General features: G+C 35.3%; 1 protein-coding gene across 2 annotated transcripts in view; it reads right to left on the bottom strand.

The window, feature by feature from the left end:
- Positions 1-22086, bottom strand: part of PARPBP (PARP1 binding protein) — an 88680-nt gene that overhangs the window by 14231 nt on the left and 52363 nt on the right. For both annotated transcript variants that reach the window (XM_033427615.2, XM_004269458.3), the window contains exons 7-9: positions 9916-10099; positions 6734-6912; positions 4354-4435 (exon numbers count right to left, since the gene is read on the bottom strand). In XM_033427615.2, coding sequence (XP_033283506.1) covers positions 4354-4435; positions 6734-6912; positions 9916-10099 — 445 coding nt within the window. The remainder of the gene's footprint in view (positions 1-4353; positions 4436-6733; positions 6913-9915; positions 10100-22086) is intronic.

Genomic DNA, 22086 nt, shown 5'->3' with positions numbered 1-22086 from the left:
TCTGTTAGGCAGACACAGAGAGGGGCTGATAACCGCAATGCCGACAGGGACTGACCTGAGTCAAAGCTGGGTTGCAGCTGTCATAACTCATATTTGACTTAACCTCTCCTTCGGGAATGTCCCTCCCAAGCTTTCAACTGAGAGCCTTGTGGATCTCTATCACCTCTGACCTGAAAGTCTGGGGGATTCAGTCTGTCTTTCAAAGGTTTTTACATTGTATTCTTCGGTCTCCCAACCCACTTCATTTCCAAACGTGGCAAATATCTTGAGAAGGCAACAGCCATGCGTTTGAGCCAGGTCACACTCCTCAAGAGGAGCCTTGTCTTCTGTGCTACTGCAAGACTACAGGTGATTTTAGTATACTGGATTGAGGTTCCTTAACCTCCCACTCAGCTCCAAAATTCAGCATAGGTGCTGTAGGTAAAAATAACTGTGCATTCAGGGCCCCAAAGTTTCCAAATTGTTGCCAGCCCCTCAAGACATCAAAATATTTGTTAGTTCCTCTTTCTGTCAGTGAGTTCCTTTACATGGGCCAAGATCAATCCTTGGCTCATACCCAAAATTGGAAAAATAATCCCAGGGAAGAAAACTCTGATAATAGTCTGTTCACCTCAGAAGAACTTTACCCTCTCCAGATTTTTAGTTTATTTAAACTGTTTTGCTTACATAGCTTTCTTATGTCTTTTAAAATATTTTCCCCAACTTATGTGCCTTTTATTTTGTTATTGTAGCAGAAATGGTATTTTGCCATGATCTACTACATCCTAGTTAGAAACAGAAGCCTCCAAGCCTGTGAGTGGTTTCTTGATTCTGTTTCCTCCTTATTTGACAGCATTTTACTTGCTCCTCAGTTACATTTTGAAGGCTGCATATTTTCTGTTATCCCCCATTTTTCTGTAGCCTGAAGAACGGTGGAGGCAAAAGTAACATTCAGTTGAGGAGATAGGCAATCTGAAAAAATTTCTGGGTTGGTTCCTCACTTTCTTCTAAGAATTTATTATGTATTATATGTACCATAAAAAGTCCCTCTATTTAGAGGCTGTATTTCATTCGAATGCAAGGGGATCATTTGGATAATTTCCACAATTCAGTATGCAGCACTAGAGCCTTCACTGTGTCAATGTGTAAATCCCAGAGTTCATTTTCCACATTACTATGTAGTTGCCACTTCTGCTATTTCTCTAAAAAGAAAAAAAAAAGAACACACAGTTGGCTTCTCAGTTTTGGAAATACTTTAGTGATAATTCTCAGGACTTTGTCAACTCACTAGCACACTATGTGGAGACTGGGGCTAGATTAAGTTGCTAAATCATGTCGTGCCTTTTCCCTCTGAAATCTTCTTTCCTTTCTTGGCCATCGTTTCTGAAGTTTATTGTATCCAATTAAATTATTTTCTGTTGTTTGCTCTTGGTGACTATTTTTGCTAGTTATTGCTATTTTGTACTCATTTTAAGTATTAGGGGAAGGAAATTCTAATTGAACTCAATACACCATTTTATTTGGATATACTCAGTTTTGGAATACCCTAAAGGTTAAACATGGATGTCTAATTTTCCAACACCATGAGCATTGTACTGCCTGGCTGCTTATAATAGGTACCAGAGTTAGAGCCAGTCTATTTTTTCCAACTACCTATGTCCTAATTTTCACTGTCCCAACTACGTCAACTTTTAAAGATCTAGCATTTTTCTGATCCACTGACTTAAGTTATTAAGTTAGTTAACGGTGATGATTATTCGGACATACACATAATACGGAGGAAAACACTAGACTCAGAATAAGGAAAAAGATATGTATATACAACTTTTCAGTTGTGTCTGAAAAGCAAAATATGGCTAAATCAAGCTGGAAGGAATAAAACTAATTAACTTACAGGGACCTAAGAAGGTAAATGTCTCCTGGAAAGATCTTATAATAAAAAGGTATGACGGTACTTGTATAAATCGCTTGGAAACTGGGGTAAGAATGGGAAGAAAGCATTCTCTAAAGGCTCCTACCAAATCCATGAAGGTTCAGGAAGAACCTTCTAATTTCCTTCCCAGGGGAATTTATTTGACCATCATAGACAATTTTCCAAATAAGCTACAGTAGAAAATAAAACTTGAGCATTTCAAATGAGTTAATGAACACTTTCCAAAGTGGTTTCATAGGATTTGGGGATCAGGAGTGCCTATTTCTATTTATGAACAAGGAAATGAAAATCCAAGAAAAGTTAATTTGCCCCAAATAATAATGACATGGATATTTCACAATCAAGTATGATCTACAACATCAAAATTCTAAGTTCTCTAACAGTATCTACCTTTGTCTTTCCAAGACAGTTTTTCAAGTGTAGATCATATATCCTTTCCATGATAAAAAAGAGAATTAAATGCCAAAAGAGAAAAAGTAACAGGATAATAAGGTAAAAAGCTGTTAAACTACTTTTCCATAGTTACTTAGTAGTAAATATTAGCAGCATTTTTTGTTATTCCAGCAAGTACTCGATCTGGCCATGGTTCAGCTGTATACCTGGCTAAACCAATTATTTTCACACTTTGCTTTCATAAAGAGTACTGTACTATAAAATATAACCATAAACACCAATTCCTTCCTTTCTCTATTGCCATTTAGTTTCAGAGCTACGTGGAGTAAGCCAGCTCCACTATTAAGTAACAGAAGCAATGTAATTATAGTCTTATTAGTATTTATCCATGGCTTTGCACAATGGCATAAAATATTTCCTGGTAGTTATGATATCTTGGATAAGGTGCTTTCTCAAGGATTTTGATCTCCTCATCTATAAATGAGACTGGATCAGATACTGTCTCTTCTACCTCCCAAAACTTTACAAATTGGTTCATAAATTTTACAGTAATTAGTTGACTCTTACCAATTTCTAAAAACACCTTCTCATTATTCAGACAGATCTTTTCATTTTGATTTACTTAGTTTAACAAAATATCCCAATGATCTTTATTTTTATTTTTTTACTTTTTACCTGAATTTATTACATATAGAAGATTGCATAGGAAGATAACTTTTATCGTTAATCTATTAGGTTCCAGACAATTTTCTAAGTAGTTTACAGATATCTACTTCACTGTTTAATGGTATTACTTGAATTTTTTTTTAACATCTTTATTGGAGTATAATTGCTTTACAATGTTGTGTTAGTTTCTGCTGTATAACAAAGTGAATCAGCTATATGTATACATATATCCCCATATCCCCTTCCTCTTGCAACTCCCAATGATTTTTAAATGAAAATATTAAAGTTTGTCAGTAGCCATAGCAGGGAAAAATTAAAGAATCTGTTACATTTCCGTTTCTAATCAAGTCCAAAGGATAGGTGTTTTTTTCAAAAATCTTACACCTCGACTACAAGTACTTAGGTTAATATAACAAAGAATTGACAAGTTTTTTCACAGAAAAATTATATAAAAATCAATGATGTATTCCATAGATGTTAACTACTAACAGCTACTAATAACCAATAGGAAGATAAGACTTATTAATCTAAATAAACTAAATGGATTTGGGGTATGTAGAAGAAACAGATAACTAAAGGCTTTGCTAATTGGGACTAACTTTCCAAATGGGAATATAAAGAACAAATTAGAGTTCTCAAAGTTATATCAAAAGATGAATAATTATTTGATAATTTAAGGATAACTGTAAATTTTACATGAAAATTTTGTTGAACAAATGAATTCCCAACCATAGAACAGTGTCTGGCACATAGCAGATACCCAATAAATGTATGCTGAATAAATCAATGAGTTAAAAACAAGCTTCTTTTTTGAAAAATAAGACCAAGAAAAATTTAAGTGCCTAAAAACATGTTACTGACTACTTATAGGCACAAATGTTTCAAATGAGAACTGGGATACTCAGTTCAAACCAAGTGAAAATATAAAGAATAGCTCTAGTCAATGAACAATGTGAAATGTTCTCCTTGTCTCAATCCAAAATCAATTATATTCTGCCATTATGTCTTCAGATGGGAACAAAACTGAAATTATATGGACTCTCAAGATTCAGTTTAAGATATTAGAAATGTAAATGAGAAAACCATCTCCTCTTTATTTTCCCCCTCATTCACTGAACACATATTTATTGAACACTTACCATAGCAGGTGCTTATTCCTTTCCTTCTTTTAGGTCCAAGTATTGAATAAACCAGAGACAGATTAGCCAAGATTGTATTAAAAGGAAAGTTTCTGTGTGTCAACTGTCATAACTTATTTTCCATTTAATCCCTATTGTTCCATGTATAATGTATGTTTATAATACCCAGCTCAGCTTTATATATTTATTCTTCTGAAAGTAAACCGATTTTTATCATTTTCATGACAGTATATTAAATTGTACCTTAATTGTTTTCTCTTGCACTGACATATGGATACGTTCCCTTAGGGGTTTCATCGATGAATTATTCACTTGTGTGGGAGATCTAGTCCAAAAAAAGCAAAAATTTATAAACCAAAGTAGCTTTTAAACTAGTTTACACCTCTCCACTATCCAAAAGCAGTTAGAGAATGAAAGTTTATTCTGAACAACTGAACCTAGTTGTTTACAATACTATTTAAAAGTGTCCATATTCCTATTCTGAGAGTTCTAAATACTAATAATTTGCTTAATTAATTAATTCAGCCACTAAATATTTGAGCTTCTACTATATGTAAGGCACTGTATAAGATGTTGTGAAGAATAGAAAGTTCATTCATTCACTGGCTCTGAATTCAGGCATCTTGATCTAAGTAAGGGAAATAAGATATCCACATAACTAAAATTCAAAATAAAAAAGGACAGATGCCATGGCAGGGAAATTCAAAAGAGAAAAGCATAGTTTAGAAATAGGAAGGTCAGAGAAGACATGATAGAGAAGGAGATACTGGCAATTTGGAGCCAAACATGGATTCCTCAGTAAATTCCTTTTTAGCTTAATAGAGCCAGAGTCATAACCCCTTTGTGTCAAAAGACCATTACATAAGAATAAAGGGGGCTCCCCTGGTGGCACAGTGGTTAAGAAGCCGCCTACCAATGCAGGTGACACGGGTTCGAGCCCTGGTGCAGGAAGATCCCACATGCCGGGGAACAGCTAAGCCCGTGTGCCACAACTACTGAGCCTGTACTCTAGAGCCTGCGAGCCACAACTACTGAGCCTGCGTGCCACAACTACTGAAGCCCGTGTGCCTAGAGCCCATGCTCTGAAACAAGAGAAGCCATCGCAATGAGAAGCCCATGCACCGCAACAAAGAGTAGCCCCCGCTTGCCACAACTAGAGGAAGCCCGTGCGCAGAAACGAAGACCCAATGCAGCCAAAAATAAATAAATTAAATAAATAAATTTATTTTTTATAAAAAGAATAAAGGATAATCTATTCTAAGAAAGACTAGTTTATAACCCTACATTGACTTACATTCATATACATTGTCCTTAATTTTATCATTTCAATGCAGACCCTTAAAAATATACTTTACCATGGACTGGTACTTGTCTGCACAATGACAATTGAAAATGCTAAGGTAACTATAAACGTGTTTGGCCACATAATTGAGTATAGAAAAATACCTCTTTAAAATGTATGTGGGGATTAATTTTATTTAGAAAATCCTACAAACACAAAATAACTTTCTCTAAGAAAATGACAGAATTCAATCTAAGAGAAAATCTAAATCATTTATATTTCTACCTAAAAGCAAACTTTGTTAAACAGAAGTAAGTTGACAGGAGGAAAAAAACAAAGGTTCATTTTCTTTATACTCTTTTCTGGGATTCCAACACAGGGTATAAGTAAATCATTGATAAAATAAATTTTCATTGCAAAGGAATTAGAAGTCAACACAATGATAGAGCATTATAAAGTTTCTCTTTAAAGAGAAAAGATAGTGAAGCACAGGAGAGAGAGAGAGAAGGTAAAGCAATCATAGATAGATATGAACAATTTTAGACTAAAATCAGATTTCTAGAAAGTGGCTCAAGCAGAAAATAGAAAAGATCAAACAGGACAATTTTTAAAAAATCCTCCACAATGTAATAATACAATTTTAAACCGTTATTCTAAAATTTTAAATGTTTCTATAAATGAATGTTCATTAATTAAAAATATCGCCAACTCAGTGTTTGACCGAATTGTTGTTAAAACTGGTGAGAATCAATGTCTTGCACAGAATACCAACAGTAATTTAGTATTTTCTTCATAATGAGATGAAGAACAAGTAAATGTCAATTCCAGTGTAAGTCTGGTGTATACCTTCTCTCCTATTCTCAAGTAAAATAGCACAATCTTTGGAGCAGAGACCTCAGGTTCTGGAGAAAGACACCTTTGCTGCTTGCCAACTTAGACAAATTGCTTGCTATCTCTCTCAAGTCTCTAATTCTTCACTTATAAATTGGGGAGACTACTAAAAGAGACTGCTGTGAGGGCTGATATAAGTGAAAGCATTTAGCAAAGTTTTTGACACAAATATCTATGCAAATATTTCCACAGCAAAAAACAAGAACACAAAAACAAAAAACACCACTCATACTCTCACAAAATACTACTTTTATATCTAACTCCCTCACATTCAAATGTTCAATCTCCCTTTAACTAACTTTTATTTTTTCTCTTCATACTTTTCTGTAGTTCCCAAGTTTCCTAACCATAGCATGTATTTCTTTTATAACAAATGAGGTGTTTTTTTCAAAAATTTCCTTTATAGACTTAAGTTAATATTCACATACATATAACTTCCACATTACTTACCTAAAAAGTGTAAGAATAGAAGTTCCATTATGATGAATTGTGTTTTCATCGTCATATAAAAGCTCTGCTTTGTTTTTGGTAGGAGCACTGGCTGCTTCTTCATCCAAAAGAACTAGTAAAGTTTTCACAGTATCTCTGCCACAGTATGCAGTGCCATGGTTTATGGCATGAGATTTTGGCTAGAACAGGAAACAATTTCAAATAAATGTAACAATCACCCCAGCTGGGTCAATCAGCCACTCTTTTCCATTTCATGTGCTATTGTTCTTCCTCTTCTATTAAGCTACAAAAAAATCAGCCACGAGAAGTGGCTCTACGGCATGTGAATATTTATCCCTCAAGCCATAATAAAATCAATCTTATGAACTTCCAGAAGCACAAAAAATATAGAAAATAGTATCATCAAAGGAAGACATTAGATTTTGGTCAAAATAACATTAGTCTTTATAAGTCAGAAAGTTTAGCTACTATCTATGTGATCTCAGCCTCGTGACTTAACTTCTTTGTATACTGATATTTTTTCTCTCTTATACCAGAAGTGAGATTCTGGTGATCTGAATACCAACCCCACAGATGGCTGTAAAGATCTACTCAAATGCAAAAATAAAAAAACTAGTTGACCTTCATTCATTCAGTAATCACCCATAAGCACATACTAAGTCCCAAGAATTGCATTTGAAGCTAAGGCTACAAAGGTAAAAACTAGTGTTTCAAGGAACCCGTAGGCTCTTTTATAAAATAAATAAGTAACCAATAATGGCATTACAGAGTGCTAAGTGTTATTTCCTTTTTTAAAATATATTTATTTATTTATTTATTCATTTATTTATTTATTTTTGGCTGCATTGGGTGTTCGTTGCTGTGTGCGGGCTTTCTCTAGTTACAGCGAGTGGGGGCTACTCTTCGTTGGAGTGCGCGGGCTTCTCTTGTTGTGGAGCACCAGCTCTAGGCGTGCCGGCTTCAGTAGTTGTGGCACACAGGCTTAGTTGCTCCGCGGCATGTGGGATCTTTGCGGACCAGGGATCGAACTCGTGTCCCCTGCATTGGCAGGCGGATTCTTAACCATTGTGCCACCAGGGAAGTCCCCTAAGTGCTATTTCGAAGAGAATGTATAAATTGTGCAGTGGGAGCACACCCAAAGGTCATGATCAATTTACCCTGGGATCAAGGATGGCTTCATAGAGGAGACACAAAAGGGTAAGAGAGAACATGGCATTTTCAGAGACTACAAGGCATGAAATGGCTGAAGATCAGGGTAACAGACAGGGAGTCATGTGAGATGAGCCTGGGAAAGCATTGTATATCAGACAAAGAAGTTATAAGTCAATCTGTTACAAGGTTAAAATCTCTTCCTTTATTAAGCAAGGAAATAAAATGATACTATTTACATTTTAGAAAAATGACAGCAATGATGGAAATGTGTAAAATACTTATATTCCAGGGTAAGACTGTTATTAAATCTGGAGACAGGACCACAAATTAAGAGACTGTAATAGTCCAGCTCAGAAATGAAGAAGGTAGTAGCAGTGAACTAAAATAGTAGCTGTGGAGATAAAGAAAAAGCAGATTAAAAGGGAAGAGCTGGAAAAACTTAGTAACTAGATGGAAGAATAGGGAAAATATATGATAAGATAGTATTACACATAGACACACGTAAGAACAAACTCTGATGGCATTTCTGATCGGGTTCATACCAACTAATCAGTTGTATGTGCTGTATACCTCTGGGAAAGTTGCTTAACCTCACTGTGCTTCAGTTAAATCATTGGTAAAATAGGGATGATAGTGCCTAACCCATAGGGTTGTTGGACATTGTGCTTAAATATCAGAGTCGCCCTTTTGAGGACATCTGTTATAGTTGTACCACTTTCCTCAGGTTTCATCAACATGGTCTTGGCCTCCTTTCTCTACTTGGCTGACTCAGGCTACCAAGTGAACTGTAATGTATAGCGACACCAGAATTTTAACAAATTGCCTATCACAATCTAGTGCTTGACATGTATTTTTCATTAGTACCAGAGAAGTCCATACTGTTTAATACTAACTTCATTGAGAATTACTGATTCGTATTTTTCAAAGATGTCTATTTGGTTGAAAACATAAAATTAAGAACCAGGTTGTCTGCATCTTTATTTCTTGTGACAGGAAATGGGAGAGATTGGGCGCTCTTAATTATCTGAGCTGTGACAGTTCCTGATTTATACTTATAATAAAACCTGGTTGTCATTTGAGCCAAGCTGTCATAGGAAGTGTTAACACACATGAAATATGTGGGGAAATAACTCAGAATCTCCCCCATGTCCCGCCTTCAAGTTAAACTAAAAACACGCATTGTTATAGAAAATAGCTAAAAATAGTGCCCGAGGGCTGCAGAAAAATAAGTGAATCATAAAAATTAAGCAAAAGTCTTTCTTCATACACGGGCTATCACAATTATACCTAATAAAAAGGGGATTTTGTTACCTGAACAATTAAACTGCAACAAATGAATTACTATAACACGTACCCCAAAATTCTGTTCTAGAACTAAAGACATGGTAGTCAATTTCTCCTATAAAACTATAGTTTTAATACCTTATAATGTCAGACTATCTATGTAAGAAAAACAAGAAAGAGGTAAATTTTCTGGAATATATAATTAAACAATTACTAAGCATAGGAAAAATTCCTAATGTCTGCAGTAATCTGGCAATGGAGGTAGTAAATAAGAGATCATGGAAATAGAAAAATTCTATAAAAGAAAAATAAACTGCTGAGTAGAAACTATTTCTGCTGTTGTTCTGTGGAGTGCCTAGTACTGGGGTCATAACTAGAGACACCAGACTCTTATTTTATACCTGATTAAATGGGAAAATAATTGTTTTATAAAAATAATTATTGAAAAATATGACAAAACACCTTAATATCCATCAAGAATTATAAATTTCTAGTGCTACAAGGGATACTGAAGATTATCCAATGTGCTTCTTTAACAAACAGAGACAATTTGGCCCATAGAGGTTATGATTTACCCAAGTCGAACATAATCCTGCATAATCTATTGAGAAACTTATATTTTCAACATCTTATAACAGAGTAAACACATTCTTCTGACTTAAGTAGCAATTGTAAACCATTTCTACAGCAAGTAGAAGATATAATGTTTTGTACAGAAGGATAATGAAAAATAAAAACCTCATTACCCGTGCAGGACTGATGTCAGTGGTACTAAGAGCTAAGTCTCCTTGTTGAGAATTGATAATACTTTTAATCCTCAAATCCAAATCTTGAGCAACTTCCTCTATTGCTTTATAAAAAGGATCCCTGCTGTTCTGGCCTTTAATCAGCTGCATCTTTATCACTGAGAGTATCCGACCCCCTGCAATACTGAAAATAGAAATAAGATCACTTTTATAATGGTATGAGAAATGTCAATATGCTTATAAGCTTGAAAATATAATTCTCAGAGTTAATCAACACTTTTCAAAGAATATGTCTTTAATCTTAGAAATCAAACAGTAACATATTTAAGAAAAGGATGAGAACCATTAGAAACAAAATTTAAAAGTTTTTCTAAAAGCAAGTTATTTCAGTAAGGTAAGTTACTTCTTCCTTGATTTAAAAGCTAGATGAAATAATTTAGTTATATACGATATATGATAAAAGATTCAGATGCAGTTATATACATGCAATATACTTAAAAACCATACCTTTAGGTACAACAAAGATAACACAAACTACCTCTCATTGAAAACCTAAAATCCTACATAACTTAATCTTTTTTTAACATCTTTATTGGAGTATAATTGCTTTAAAATGGTGTGTTAGTTTCTGCTTTATAACAAAGTGAATCAGCTATACATATACATATATCCCCATATCTCTTCCCTCTTGCATCTCCCACCCTCCCTATCCCACCTTTCTAGGTGGTCACAAAGCACCGAGCTCATCTCCCTGTGCTATGCGGCTGCTTCCCACTAGCTATCGATTTTACATTTGGTAGTGTGTATATGTCCATGCCACTCTCTCACTTTGTCACAGCTTACCCTTCCCCGTCCCCGTGTCCTCAAGTCCATTCTCTACGTCTGCGTCTTTATTCCTGTCCTGCCCTAGGTTCTTCAGAACCTTTTTTTTTCTTTTAGATTCCATATATATGTGTTAGCATAAGGCATTTTTTTGTTCTCTTTCTGACTTACTTCACTCTGTATGACAGACTCTAGGTCCATCCACCTCACTACAAATAACTCAATTTTTTGTTTCTTTTTACGGCTGAGTAATATTCCATTGTATATATGTGCCACTTCTTCTTTATCCATTCATCTGTCGATGGACACTTAGGTTGCTTCCATGTCCTGGCTATTGTAAATAGAGCTGCAATGAACACTGTGGTACATGACTCTTTTTGAATTATGGTTTTCTCAGGGTATATGCCCAGTAGTGGGATTGCTGGGTCATATGGTAGCTCTATCTTTAGTTTTTTAAGGAACCTCCATACTGTTCTCCATAGCGGCTGTATCAATTTACATTCCCACCAACAAGAGGGTTGGTGCAAGAGGGTTCCCTTTTCTCCACACCTTCTCCAGCATTTGTTTCTAGATTTTTTGATGATGGCCATTCTGACTGGTGTGAGGTGATACCTCATTGTAGATTTGATTTGCATTTCTCTAATGAGTAGTGATGTGGAGCATCCTTTCATGTGTTTGTTGGCAATCTGTATATCTTCTTTGGAAAAATGTCTATTTAGGTCTTCTGCCCATTTCTGGATTGCATTGTTTGTTTTTTTGATATTGAGCTGCATGAGCTGCTTGTAAATTTTAGAGATTAATCCTTTGTCAGTTGCTTCATTTGCAAATATTTTCTCCCATTCTGAGGGTTGTCTTTTCATCTTGTTTATGGTTTCCTTTGCTGTGCAAAAGCTTTTAAGTTTCATTAGGTCCCATTTGTTTATTTTTGTTTTTATTTCCATTCCTCTAGGAGGTGGGTCAAAAAGGATCTTGCTGTGATTTATATCATAGAGTGTTCTGTCTATGTTTTCCTCTAAGAGTTTTATAGTGTCTGGCCTTACATTTAGGTCTTTAATCCTTTTTGAGTTTATTTTTGTGTATGGTGTTAGGGAGTGTTCTAATTTCATTCTTTTACATGTAGCTGTCCAGTTTTCCCAGCACCACTTATTGAAGAGACTGTCTTAGCAATGAATTTGGTAAAGTAGCAGTATACAAAATTAATGCACAGAAATCTCTAGCATTCCTGTACACTAATGATAAGGTTACATAACTTAATCTTTAAACCAATTCAATAAGTATTATTACCCATAAATTACAGATGAAAAAACTGAGTCTCAAAAAGGTTTAATAGCTTGTCCAAGAACACACAGTGTTTGTTCTCGGCTAGGAAGAAGATGGTAAGGAAGGAGACATGATAAATAATGTAAATACATGATATTGCACTCTAACATGAGAAGGGTTATTATATGGAAGAGGAAATTAAACTAGTTAATACTAATCTAAAGGAAACCAGAGACTGGACCAATTATGGCCAACAGACAAGTATTGTTGCAAACATGAAATCAATTGTTTCTTTATACTGAGCCTGAACTTCAATGAATTTGGGTTGCAGTTCTGCTCTAGAAGGCTGACCTAAAATCAATGCTACAAGGAGGAAGGATTTTGGTCCATTACAAGGAAGACATTAAAGGTGTCCAACAATAAGAGGGCTCTTTTTTGAAGTTAAGAGATCTCCATCCCTAGAGGTATCCCTGGAAAGGCTGCACAGTGTCTAATGAGAAGGTGGTGTGGTCTGGCTATGGAGTCAGACAACCTAAGCACACATCACAGCTCCCTCACTTTCTACCTTGAATATGCTATTTAACCTCTCTGTGACTTTTATAGTAGCATAAAGGAAATTATGAATTATTGCCTTATTGCCAGGCTTTATGTTTTAGGAAAGAAGCTAGGTTCCCTAACGACACTGGAAACATGACCGTTCACATATAAATAGCTTGTCCAAATAGAGAAGGAAAGTTAGAAGAAAACTGCAGAGAGTGCATTACATCAGTATCTTCCAAATTTGCCTGATCATCAGAATCATACTCAGCATTTGTTTAAAATGTCAGCTCCAGTGAGTACACCTCCACCTGGAGGGCAGGCCGGCTCTAAAAGGGAGAAAGAGGCTGAGGGAACCATACCCAGTTCTTATAATCTTACCAGTTATGAGTCGGGGAGAATGAATGAAAGGTAGACAGAGAAATGTAGTGTTTTCTGGAGGAAGTTCCTCCACATGGACACATGAAGCCAGAGAAGAAGGAGGTCCCCTCACTAATAAATGGGTCTAAGATATAGGAGGAGTAATGCAAATACTAACAATGTAACTGGTTAATATCTGAAAGGGAGACTAGTAGATTAGTCTCTCTGATACAAAGAACCCACTCAATGATGTGCTAATTTCAGTGCACTGCTGTCCTTCTTAGGGGTTAGGGGCTCACCTATACGTCATCTGCTGAGCTTGATGTGGATCATGGCCAAACAGCCCTTTGTTAGAGTCTGGCCAGAGCACGTATAAGAAAAAGGGCCTGATTCTTGAAAAATAAAAAATAAGTAAAAAATAGAAAATAAAATAGAATAAAATAAAATAAAATATCAGCTCCAGATCCCATCTTACTGAATCACAATCTCCAGACAAGGATACTAAATAGCTGCATTTCTTTTGAAGATATCACAGGTGATTCTTATGACTAGACAAGCTTGGGAAACATTTCATGAAAAAATTAGCTCCCTGAGAAAGGAACCATATTTTACTAATCATCATACTAACTTGGCACACAGAAGAAATAATTGATATCGCTATTGAATAAATGACCGCTATCACACATAAGAGTGTGAAGTTTTTACTTGTAAGATTAAAAGACATATACTTTACTATTTTTCATATTATTATTATTTGCAGTAGAAATGCACTTAGAGAGTTTCAACTTACACTATGGCAGACTAGTTACTCAAGGGGAACATTCCACTAAGCTTGGTAAGAATTGGGGGAAATCTCCAAGTACCACCCAATTGCTTCCCTAAAAAAGTAACAAAAGCTGGAATGGAAAGTTGAAAGCTGTGAGTGGTAAGCAGGATGAATGGGTGTTTTCCTGAGGACAAAAATCTCTAGTATCAATATGATCAGGACGCAAACCCTGAGTGGGAGAGAGATTTCCACACTGAGTCTGAATCTTCCAAGGGGGAAGGTAGCTAGTATGGCTTTTATTAGATTTATTCTATGTATTTTATATTTTTGAAGTTTTAAAAAAAAAAACATTTTCTATTTGGTTATGACGTAGAAATACAATTGCTTTTTTTAATTGATCTGTGCCCAGCAACACTGTTAAACTCTACCATTAATTTTAATAATTTGCCTTTAGATTCTTGGAGTTTTCTACATACACAATCATATTATCACTAAATAGAGTTTTATTTCTTCCTTCTCAATTGTTACATCTCATATTTCTTTTTCTTGCCTTACAACACTGAATTGGACATCCAATATTATGCTGAAAAGAAATGAGAACAGGAACTCTTGTCTTGTTCTAAATCTTAAATAATGTGCTAAAACATTTTACCAAGTAGGCTTTCATAGAAACCCTATATCAAGTTAAAGCTCTCATTCTTAGTTCATTTTATGCTGAAAGGGTAGTAGCCCTACAGGTTGGGTATGTCCCAACAGACACCTCACCTTGGGCGGTCCCTGGGCTTTGTCCCCCTCCCTCAGACTTTAGTGACTATAAGAACAGACCCTCCAGATCACCAAATTCAGCAAGTTCTTTCAAAATAAAAGCTGGCTTCCCTTCTTGACTTCCCTCTCTGACTTTCTTCCTTCACCCAGTTTTTGGCCTATTTTCATTACATTCACCTACTCATCAATGCATTTAAGTACTTTATAAATATGTTGTCCAGCAGTATTAATTATTTTCAATGGAAGGGTCAATCAAGGGACCTAGCCTGCTATACATCTGTAATCTGAAGTCTGAACGGACTCTTAAGAATTATTTTATGTAAACAGGCACTCTTTTCCAACTGGCTTTTTCTTAATTTTCAATTAAAAACACAGAAAATAATTGGATGAAATGTAGCCAAAATGAAAACATAGTTAACACCATGTGCTTTTTCTGGGAAGTAATCTCTAATGGAAGAGTTTTGGAAAAGATTCAGAAGGATAATCAAATATGAAAGTGTCACAGTATCAGTTATAAGAACAAAAAAGAAAAAAAAAGCTTTCAGTACTATTAAAGGTAAAAGTCACCCTTGCCCTCTTTTCCCATTCCTTCTACAAGAACAAATATTCTAAATTTTAAAGATGATATAATCCCCTGAATGAACTGTATTTAGAAAAATTCATAAGATTTGTATTTCAGTTGCTTGCCAAGCTCAGCATTTTGACCCTTAGCAAAATACCGCAAACACCAGTGCTATGACTAGTCTATTGCTATATGTTCACTATAAGAGCCAACATTAGCTCTTCAAATACCTGCTCAGCAACATAGCATAATTCAAATTCTTGCCTCTAGAGCCCAGAAACTCCTGAAGTTTTAATCCAAATGATGCCAGGACATTTGTCATAGGCACTGGGGATACAAAATGAATAAAAGATTTCTTTTTAAGAGGTCACGATTGATCAGATCAGTTGATACAATGAGATAACAAAGGTATAGAGGGGATTTAAGTGGGGAGGTAAGAGAAGAAGGAGGTCTTCAGGAAAGCATCCCAGAAGATATGACTACTCTGGATAAACATTAATAGAAGAATTTAGGTGAGAAAGAGGTTAATCGAAGTTCCTGACTGCTAAATGCATCACATTAAAGTTCTGGGGCAGAAACAGAAAAATGAAGCTAGTGAGGAAAAACACAATTAAATCCCCAAGACTGAATCAAAATACAGTGACTGAAAGAGAACAATAAGCAATAATACAAATAATGGGTAATATTTTAATGAATTATTGACTACCTTTACTATATAGAATGACTTGTCTTTTCCCTACCATCTTTAAGAATTTGATAACTATTTGCTAAATAAATTGTATCTTTAAAAATTAAATGTGATTAAAGGTACTACATGAAATGTATCAAAAATGATTCTGAAATATTTTAAAATGAGAAATGTAACACTAGGATTCTGGACTGGATAATTTCAGCTATACTTAACATTCTATAAATGCATAATATTTAGTCCAATAAATATAATGCAGGTGTGTACTAAAAAGTTGTTATGTAATAAAATTGAAATACAGAATTTTAAACATTTGAACAACAGGGTGCTAACTAATTTATGTAACCTGAAACTCCTAATTTAAGATGTTTTTCAGGTGAAAGTACAGTATGTATTTTATGGTGGCACCTACTGGCAAAGTGTAGAAATGCAGCCATACTATAGCTAAGATGGTCTGATGAAAAGCTGGCAGCAGAGAGGTAAGTGTGATTTGGATTCCTCCCCTGTCTGTCTATTCCCCACCATTCCTTGGACTCAAAGATTATTGTGATTCCCTACCACCACCACCACCCTATTATAAGACAATTAGTACAAACTTACACTCAGCTACAAGGGTTAAATACATTTTTATCTCTGAGTTTTAAGGTTGAGGGACAGAGGCCAGGGTGAGATACAATCAGGAGGTAGAGAGTATAGAATTTGTACACCATACTGAGGTTTCTGGATTTTTATCCTGTACCTAATATGGAATCATTGAAGGGTTTTAATTATGGCGGTAACATCTGCTGCTTTGAAAAGACCACTGACAGCAGTGAGAACAACAGGATGGGGCAACTCAAGACTGGAGGCAGAATGAACAACTTGGAGATAAGTAAAAAAAGTCCAGGCAAGAAAGGATGAAAGTCTGAAAACAGACTTTCCATAAAAAATGGAAATAAGATAGTAGCTACAGGAATAGATATAACGAATATCAAAAATGTTAAGTAAGAAGAATTGATGGATCTTAGTGAATGAAGGGACAGTGAAAGGGAGAATGGACTTGAGGACATGGAGAGGGGGAAGGGTAAGCTGGGACGAAGTGAGAGAGTGGCATGGACATATATACACTACCAAATGTAAAACAGATAGCTAGTGGGAAGCAGCTGCATAGCACAGGGAGATCAGCTCAGTGCTTTGTGACCACCTAGAGGGGTGGGATATGGAGGATGGGAGGGAGGTTCAAGAGGGAGGGGATATGGGGATATAGGTATGCATATGGCTGATTCATTTTGTTGTACAACAGAAACTAACCCAGTACTGTGAAGCAATTATACTCCAATAAAGATGTACTAAAATAATAATAATAAAAACATATGTTTCAAATTTCTGCTTGGGCAGCTGGAGGCAGAAAGGCTTCATCAAGCTGGGTACTTTGGGAGGAGGTACCCATCAAGCAGGTACGCAGGGAAAGATGAAGATTTAGTTTGGGAGATGCTAAGTTTGAGTTTCATTTGACATAACAACCTATAGGTACATAAAGATATATTTTGGAAGCTCAGGAAAGAGTTTGGATTTCACTGAAATATGGATTTAGAATTTGCATATATGCAGTCAGAGAGCTAAGTAGAAAATAAGAAAACAAAATCTCAGAAGTTATGGGGAAAAGAGCTCTAAAAGAGAAAATGATCAAACTTCAGGACTCAAAGAGACCAGAGGCTATGCCAACTAGAAGATCATAAGAAGATCTTTCGCAAAACAGCTTCAGTAGAGTGGAAAAGTGAATAAGTGTGAGTCAGTTAAACACAGACAAGTAAATAAGTATTGAGTGCCTACTCTGTGCCAGAAACTGTTCTAGGGCTAGGGAATATTAGTGAAGAAAATCAATAAAGCTCTCATAGAGTTTACAGCCTCATGAGACATATTCAAGATATTTTAAATCATTAGAAATTGGGAAGTGGAATAAAAGAGTATTTTTTCAAGAATTTGAGCTATAAAAGGAAGGAACTGACAAAAACAGAAGATGATTTGTTGTTTTTTCTTATAATCTTTATAGACTGTGGCTAAAGGACTAGTAGAAGTTGAAATTATGAGACAAAATGAATAACCAATGAAACATTGTCCCAATAGGTTACCCATACTATAGGAAATATCCTCCCTTCTCCCCATCTGGACTTCATTTCACCACCATACTCCATGTCTGGTTAACTCCTTCAAGTTCATCCTTAAGCTCAACCGTTAACAAACATCCAGGTAAACACTCCTGACACTCTTATCCCCGGCTCCCACAAACTAGGGCAATTGTCCTTTCCTCTGTACATCTTTCCATTATTACATAAATAGAATACATGTTTTAAGTTTTTGATAACTTTACTATTTATAACCATGAAATGCATATATACTTAACATATGCAAAAATCACCTTACAGAAGAAAATAGAGATTGCTCAGATGGACTATTTAAACACCCACTTCTTCAGTATCGTCCCTAGAACACAGATTAATTGCTCATTATGACCAAACAGGATATTCAAAATAGATGGCTGCTAAATTGAAGAACTGAAGTGTACCCTAGGTGCCTCTAAAACGTACTTCTACCCTTTTGTACAAAAGTGTATGTATGGATGTGCTTTTACCCTGTTAACTTACCCCAACTAGAAATTCCTCCAAAAAGGAATATAATTATAAAATTACATTGGATTGAATATATGCACTTATATCTGCTCCCTCCTAAAGTGCCACTAAAGTGACAAAAAGGAAAATGTTTTAAATCCATAAAGAAAAACAGAATGGGAGAGGAGACAACAGTCGAGAGCAGAGACATATCATGAAAGTACAGAAAGATGAAGAGCAGATGGAAAGGTGATAACTGACTACCCAGAACACAGAAAGCTACAACATAAGTTAACTGCAAAAGATAGACCAATAAGAAGTAATCTCAGAAACTGAAGGCAATACTGAAGGCTATGGTGAAGGTGTCATTGCAAATAAGAAAGCTGGTTGACACTCTATGTGAGGAATACTTAGACCCCTGAATCTCCTCTCTTATTCTGAGCAATCAGGCTAGTGCACTTCTGTCACCTCAGCATGGAAAGCAGGATTACGCTGAAGAAACTAAGCCAGAGAGGCTCCAGACCTATAGGTACCAATGACTGAGAACAGAGGGACTGAGCAAAAGTCTACCTATTGAACTGGGTGGCTCAGCATCAACCTACCCTCCCTCAAATCCCAGAATATTGCTAGCCAGACTTACTGCTTTCAGAAAGAGACTAAAGGATGCCATTGTGGAAATTTTGGGGTAAGTTCCAAAGAAAAGACCTGCAATTATTCACATTTGGAGAATTCCCAATAAAAGAGCCAAGTGGCTACTATGCTATAATGAAGTCCACTGTATACAGCTGCTAATCACCCTTATAGGGTCTCATTCCTAAATATGAAACAACAGTCCAGAATCACCCTACATTTTAGGAACATGAAAGAGGGCAACAGAAGCAAAAAGAAAAACATTCAACTAGATAAAACAAAGACTATCCAGGAAGCAGATGAAAAATGATCATATAAATTAAATAACCTTGGAGAAATAAATGAAGCATAAGATCACATACAATCAAATGTGAGAATAATGATATATATCTCCCATTTACTTTTTCTCAGAAAGCTACTTGAGCAAAATAAGGGGCTTACCCAATTAAAAATAAAGTCATGGAATCCTGGAAACAAGGCAGAGGCAAAGAAAATTCACAAGATGATGAAGCTTCATGGCTGACACTCTGAAACAGGCCTAGCAAGCAAAAGTATACAGACTGAATGAAGAAGATAGATGACTCTCCAGAAGGAATGTCTTCAAGGGCAAAAATCTGAACTGATAGATGACCTAATAAAAAAGAAGAAATTGTATACTTTCATTGGCAAACTTGATAAAGAATTGATAATAAATATATAAGAAGCAAAGCAAGAGAAAAAAGTAGATAATCATTGACTCCAGAAAAAAACCAAAAATGTATACAAGAAAGGAAGTATAATAACAGTATATAATATAGCTTAGCTGTAGGTAATAAATACAGAGTTATAATAATGTAAACCCTAAAATATGATTTAACCTGATACTGTGGTATAACTATATTAGAAGGAGAGAAGAAGAGAAGTGTGTGTATGTGTCTGTGTGTGTGGTAGGAGGGGGAGAGGAAAAGAGGAGTATTGGGAGGTTGGTGAGTGGGTGGCAAATCCTCATCTTCCATGGTAGGAAGTTAATAAATAATGCCTAAAATTGAAACTCAAAATTAGCTGCACAGACCAACAAGGGCTTAATATCCAAGATACAGACAGCTCATATAACTCAGTATCAAAAAACAAATCAACTAATCAAAAATTGGGCAGAAGACCTGAATAGACATTTTTCCAGACAAGACATACAGATGGCTAACAGGCACATGAAAAGATGCTCAACATCGCTAATTATTAGAGAAATGCAAATCAAAACCACAATAAGGTATCACCGCACACCTGTCAGAATGGCTATCATCAAAAAGTCTACAAATAACAAGTGTTGGAGAGGATGTGGAGATAAGGGAATCTCAAACACTGCTGCTGGGAATGTAAACTGGTACGGCCACCATGGAAGACAGTATGGAGGTTCCTTAAAAAACTAAAAATAGAACTACCATATGATCTGGCAATTCTCCTCCTGGGTATATATCTGGAAAAAATGAAAACACTAATTCGGAAAGATATATGCATCCCAATATTCAGAAAAGCACTATTTACAATAGCCAAGACATGGAAGCAACCCTAGCGCTTAATCGAACAGGTAAGAATGAAATATTGCCATTTGTAACACTGTGGATAGACATAGAGAATACTATGCTTAGTGAAGTAAGTCAGACAGAGAAAGACAAATACTAAATGATATCACTCATATGTGGAATCTAAAAAAATAAAGACAAATACACATATATACAAAACAGAAACAGACTCACAGACATAGAAAACTAGTTTATGGTTACCAAAGGGGAGAGGGGGGAGGGATAAATTAGGAGTACAGGATTAAAAGATACAAACTACTATACATAAAATAGATAGGCAACAAGGATTTACTGTATAGCACAGGAAATTATACCCAATATCTTATAATAACCTATAATGGAATATAAACTGCAAAAATACTGAAACACTATGCTGTATACCTGAAACTAACATGATATTGTAAATCAACTATAGTTCAATAAAAATTTTAAAAATAGCTGCATAAAAATTTCATTTGAATGAGGTAAATAGAGAAATAAACACAAATAAAAATATTAAAAGTCAATTCCTCTGAGGATTTTATTACTGTAAGTCTATAGTACCATTTGACTTCAACAAAATATATCTATTTTGCTTTGCCAAAAATATAGTATTCTTTAAAATTAATTATATGCTATCTCAGAAGAAATGGCTGGCCAATATATTATTTAGAAATTCAGATGTCACTGATATTGACTATAAGACATATTCAAACCCTCTTCCAAATTCACTTCGTTGTAACAGATATCCATATAAGAAGACAGAAGGAAACAGTTCAGAATAAAATCCTGAAAAAAATTCTTCTTGGAATCTTAAAATGGAAAGACGTTTCATAGAATAAAATATAGCAATTAAGAGACTGGGTCCCTGGGTCAGAAGTGAATTCAGATCCCAACTCTGCTACTTAATAACAATGTGACTAAGGTAAGTTACACCAGTGCTTCAGTTTCTTCCTCTCTAAACTGAGTATTTATCTAGCAACTACAATGTAAGGTTCTTTTAATGATCAAATGATAATCCCCATAAAGAGTTCAGTGTAATGTCTGATACATAGTCAGTGTTCAATAAATACCAGCTATTTTTATTAGTACTATGCTATTGCATACCCATCAAACTGACAATGATCTCTCATGATTGCTAGCATATACAACCCATTTCTGCACCCCACAAATTAATCTAAAATTAACTCACCATAAAATATACCAATATTATAAATAAGAGTCTATCTGATTAAAAACACCTCTTAATTCCAGTATCATTTAAAAACAAATCAAAAATTTATGCATAAGAAAATGACAGACACCAAACACAACGGGAACTACGAACCTACATCCTGCAAAAAGGAGACCACAAACACAGTAAGATAAGGAAAATAAGAAGACAGAAAAACACACAGCAGATGAAGGAGCAAGATAAAAACCCACCAGATCTAACAAATGAAGAGGAAATAGGCAGTCTACCTGAAAAAGAATTCAGAATAATGATAGTAAAGATGATCCAAAATCTTGGAAATAGAATAGACAAAATGCAAGAAACATTTAACAAGGACCTAGAAGAACTAAAGATGAAACAAACAACGATGAACAACACAATAAATGAAATTAAAAATACTCTAGATGGGATCAATAGTAGAATAACTGAGGCAGAAGAACGG

Source organism: Orcinus orca, chromosome 11, assembly GCF_937001465.1.
Source record: "Orcinus orca chromosome 11, mOrcOrc1.1, whole genome shotgun sequence".
Taxonomy (NCBI): domain Eukaryota; kingdom Metazoa; phylum Chordata; class Mammalia; order Artiodactyla; family Delphinidae; genus Orcinus; species Orcinus orca.
Note: the sequence above shows the minus strand (reverse complement) of the source record. Positions and strands in the feature narration are given on the sequence as shown.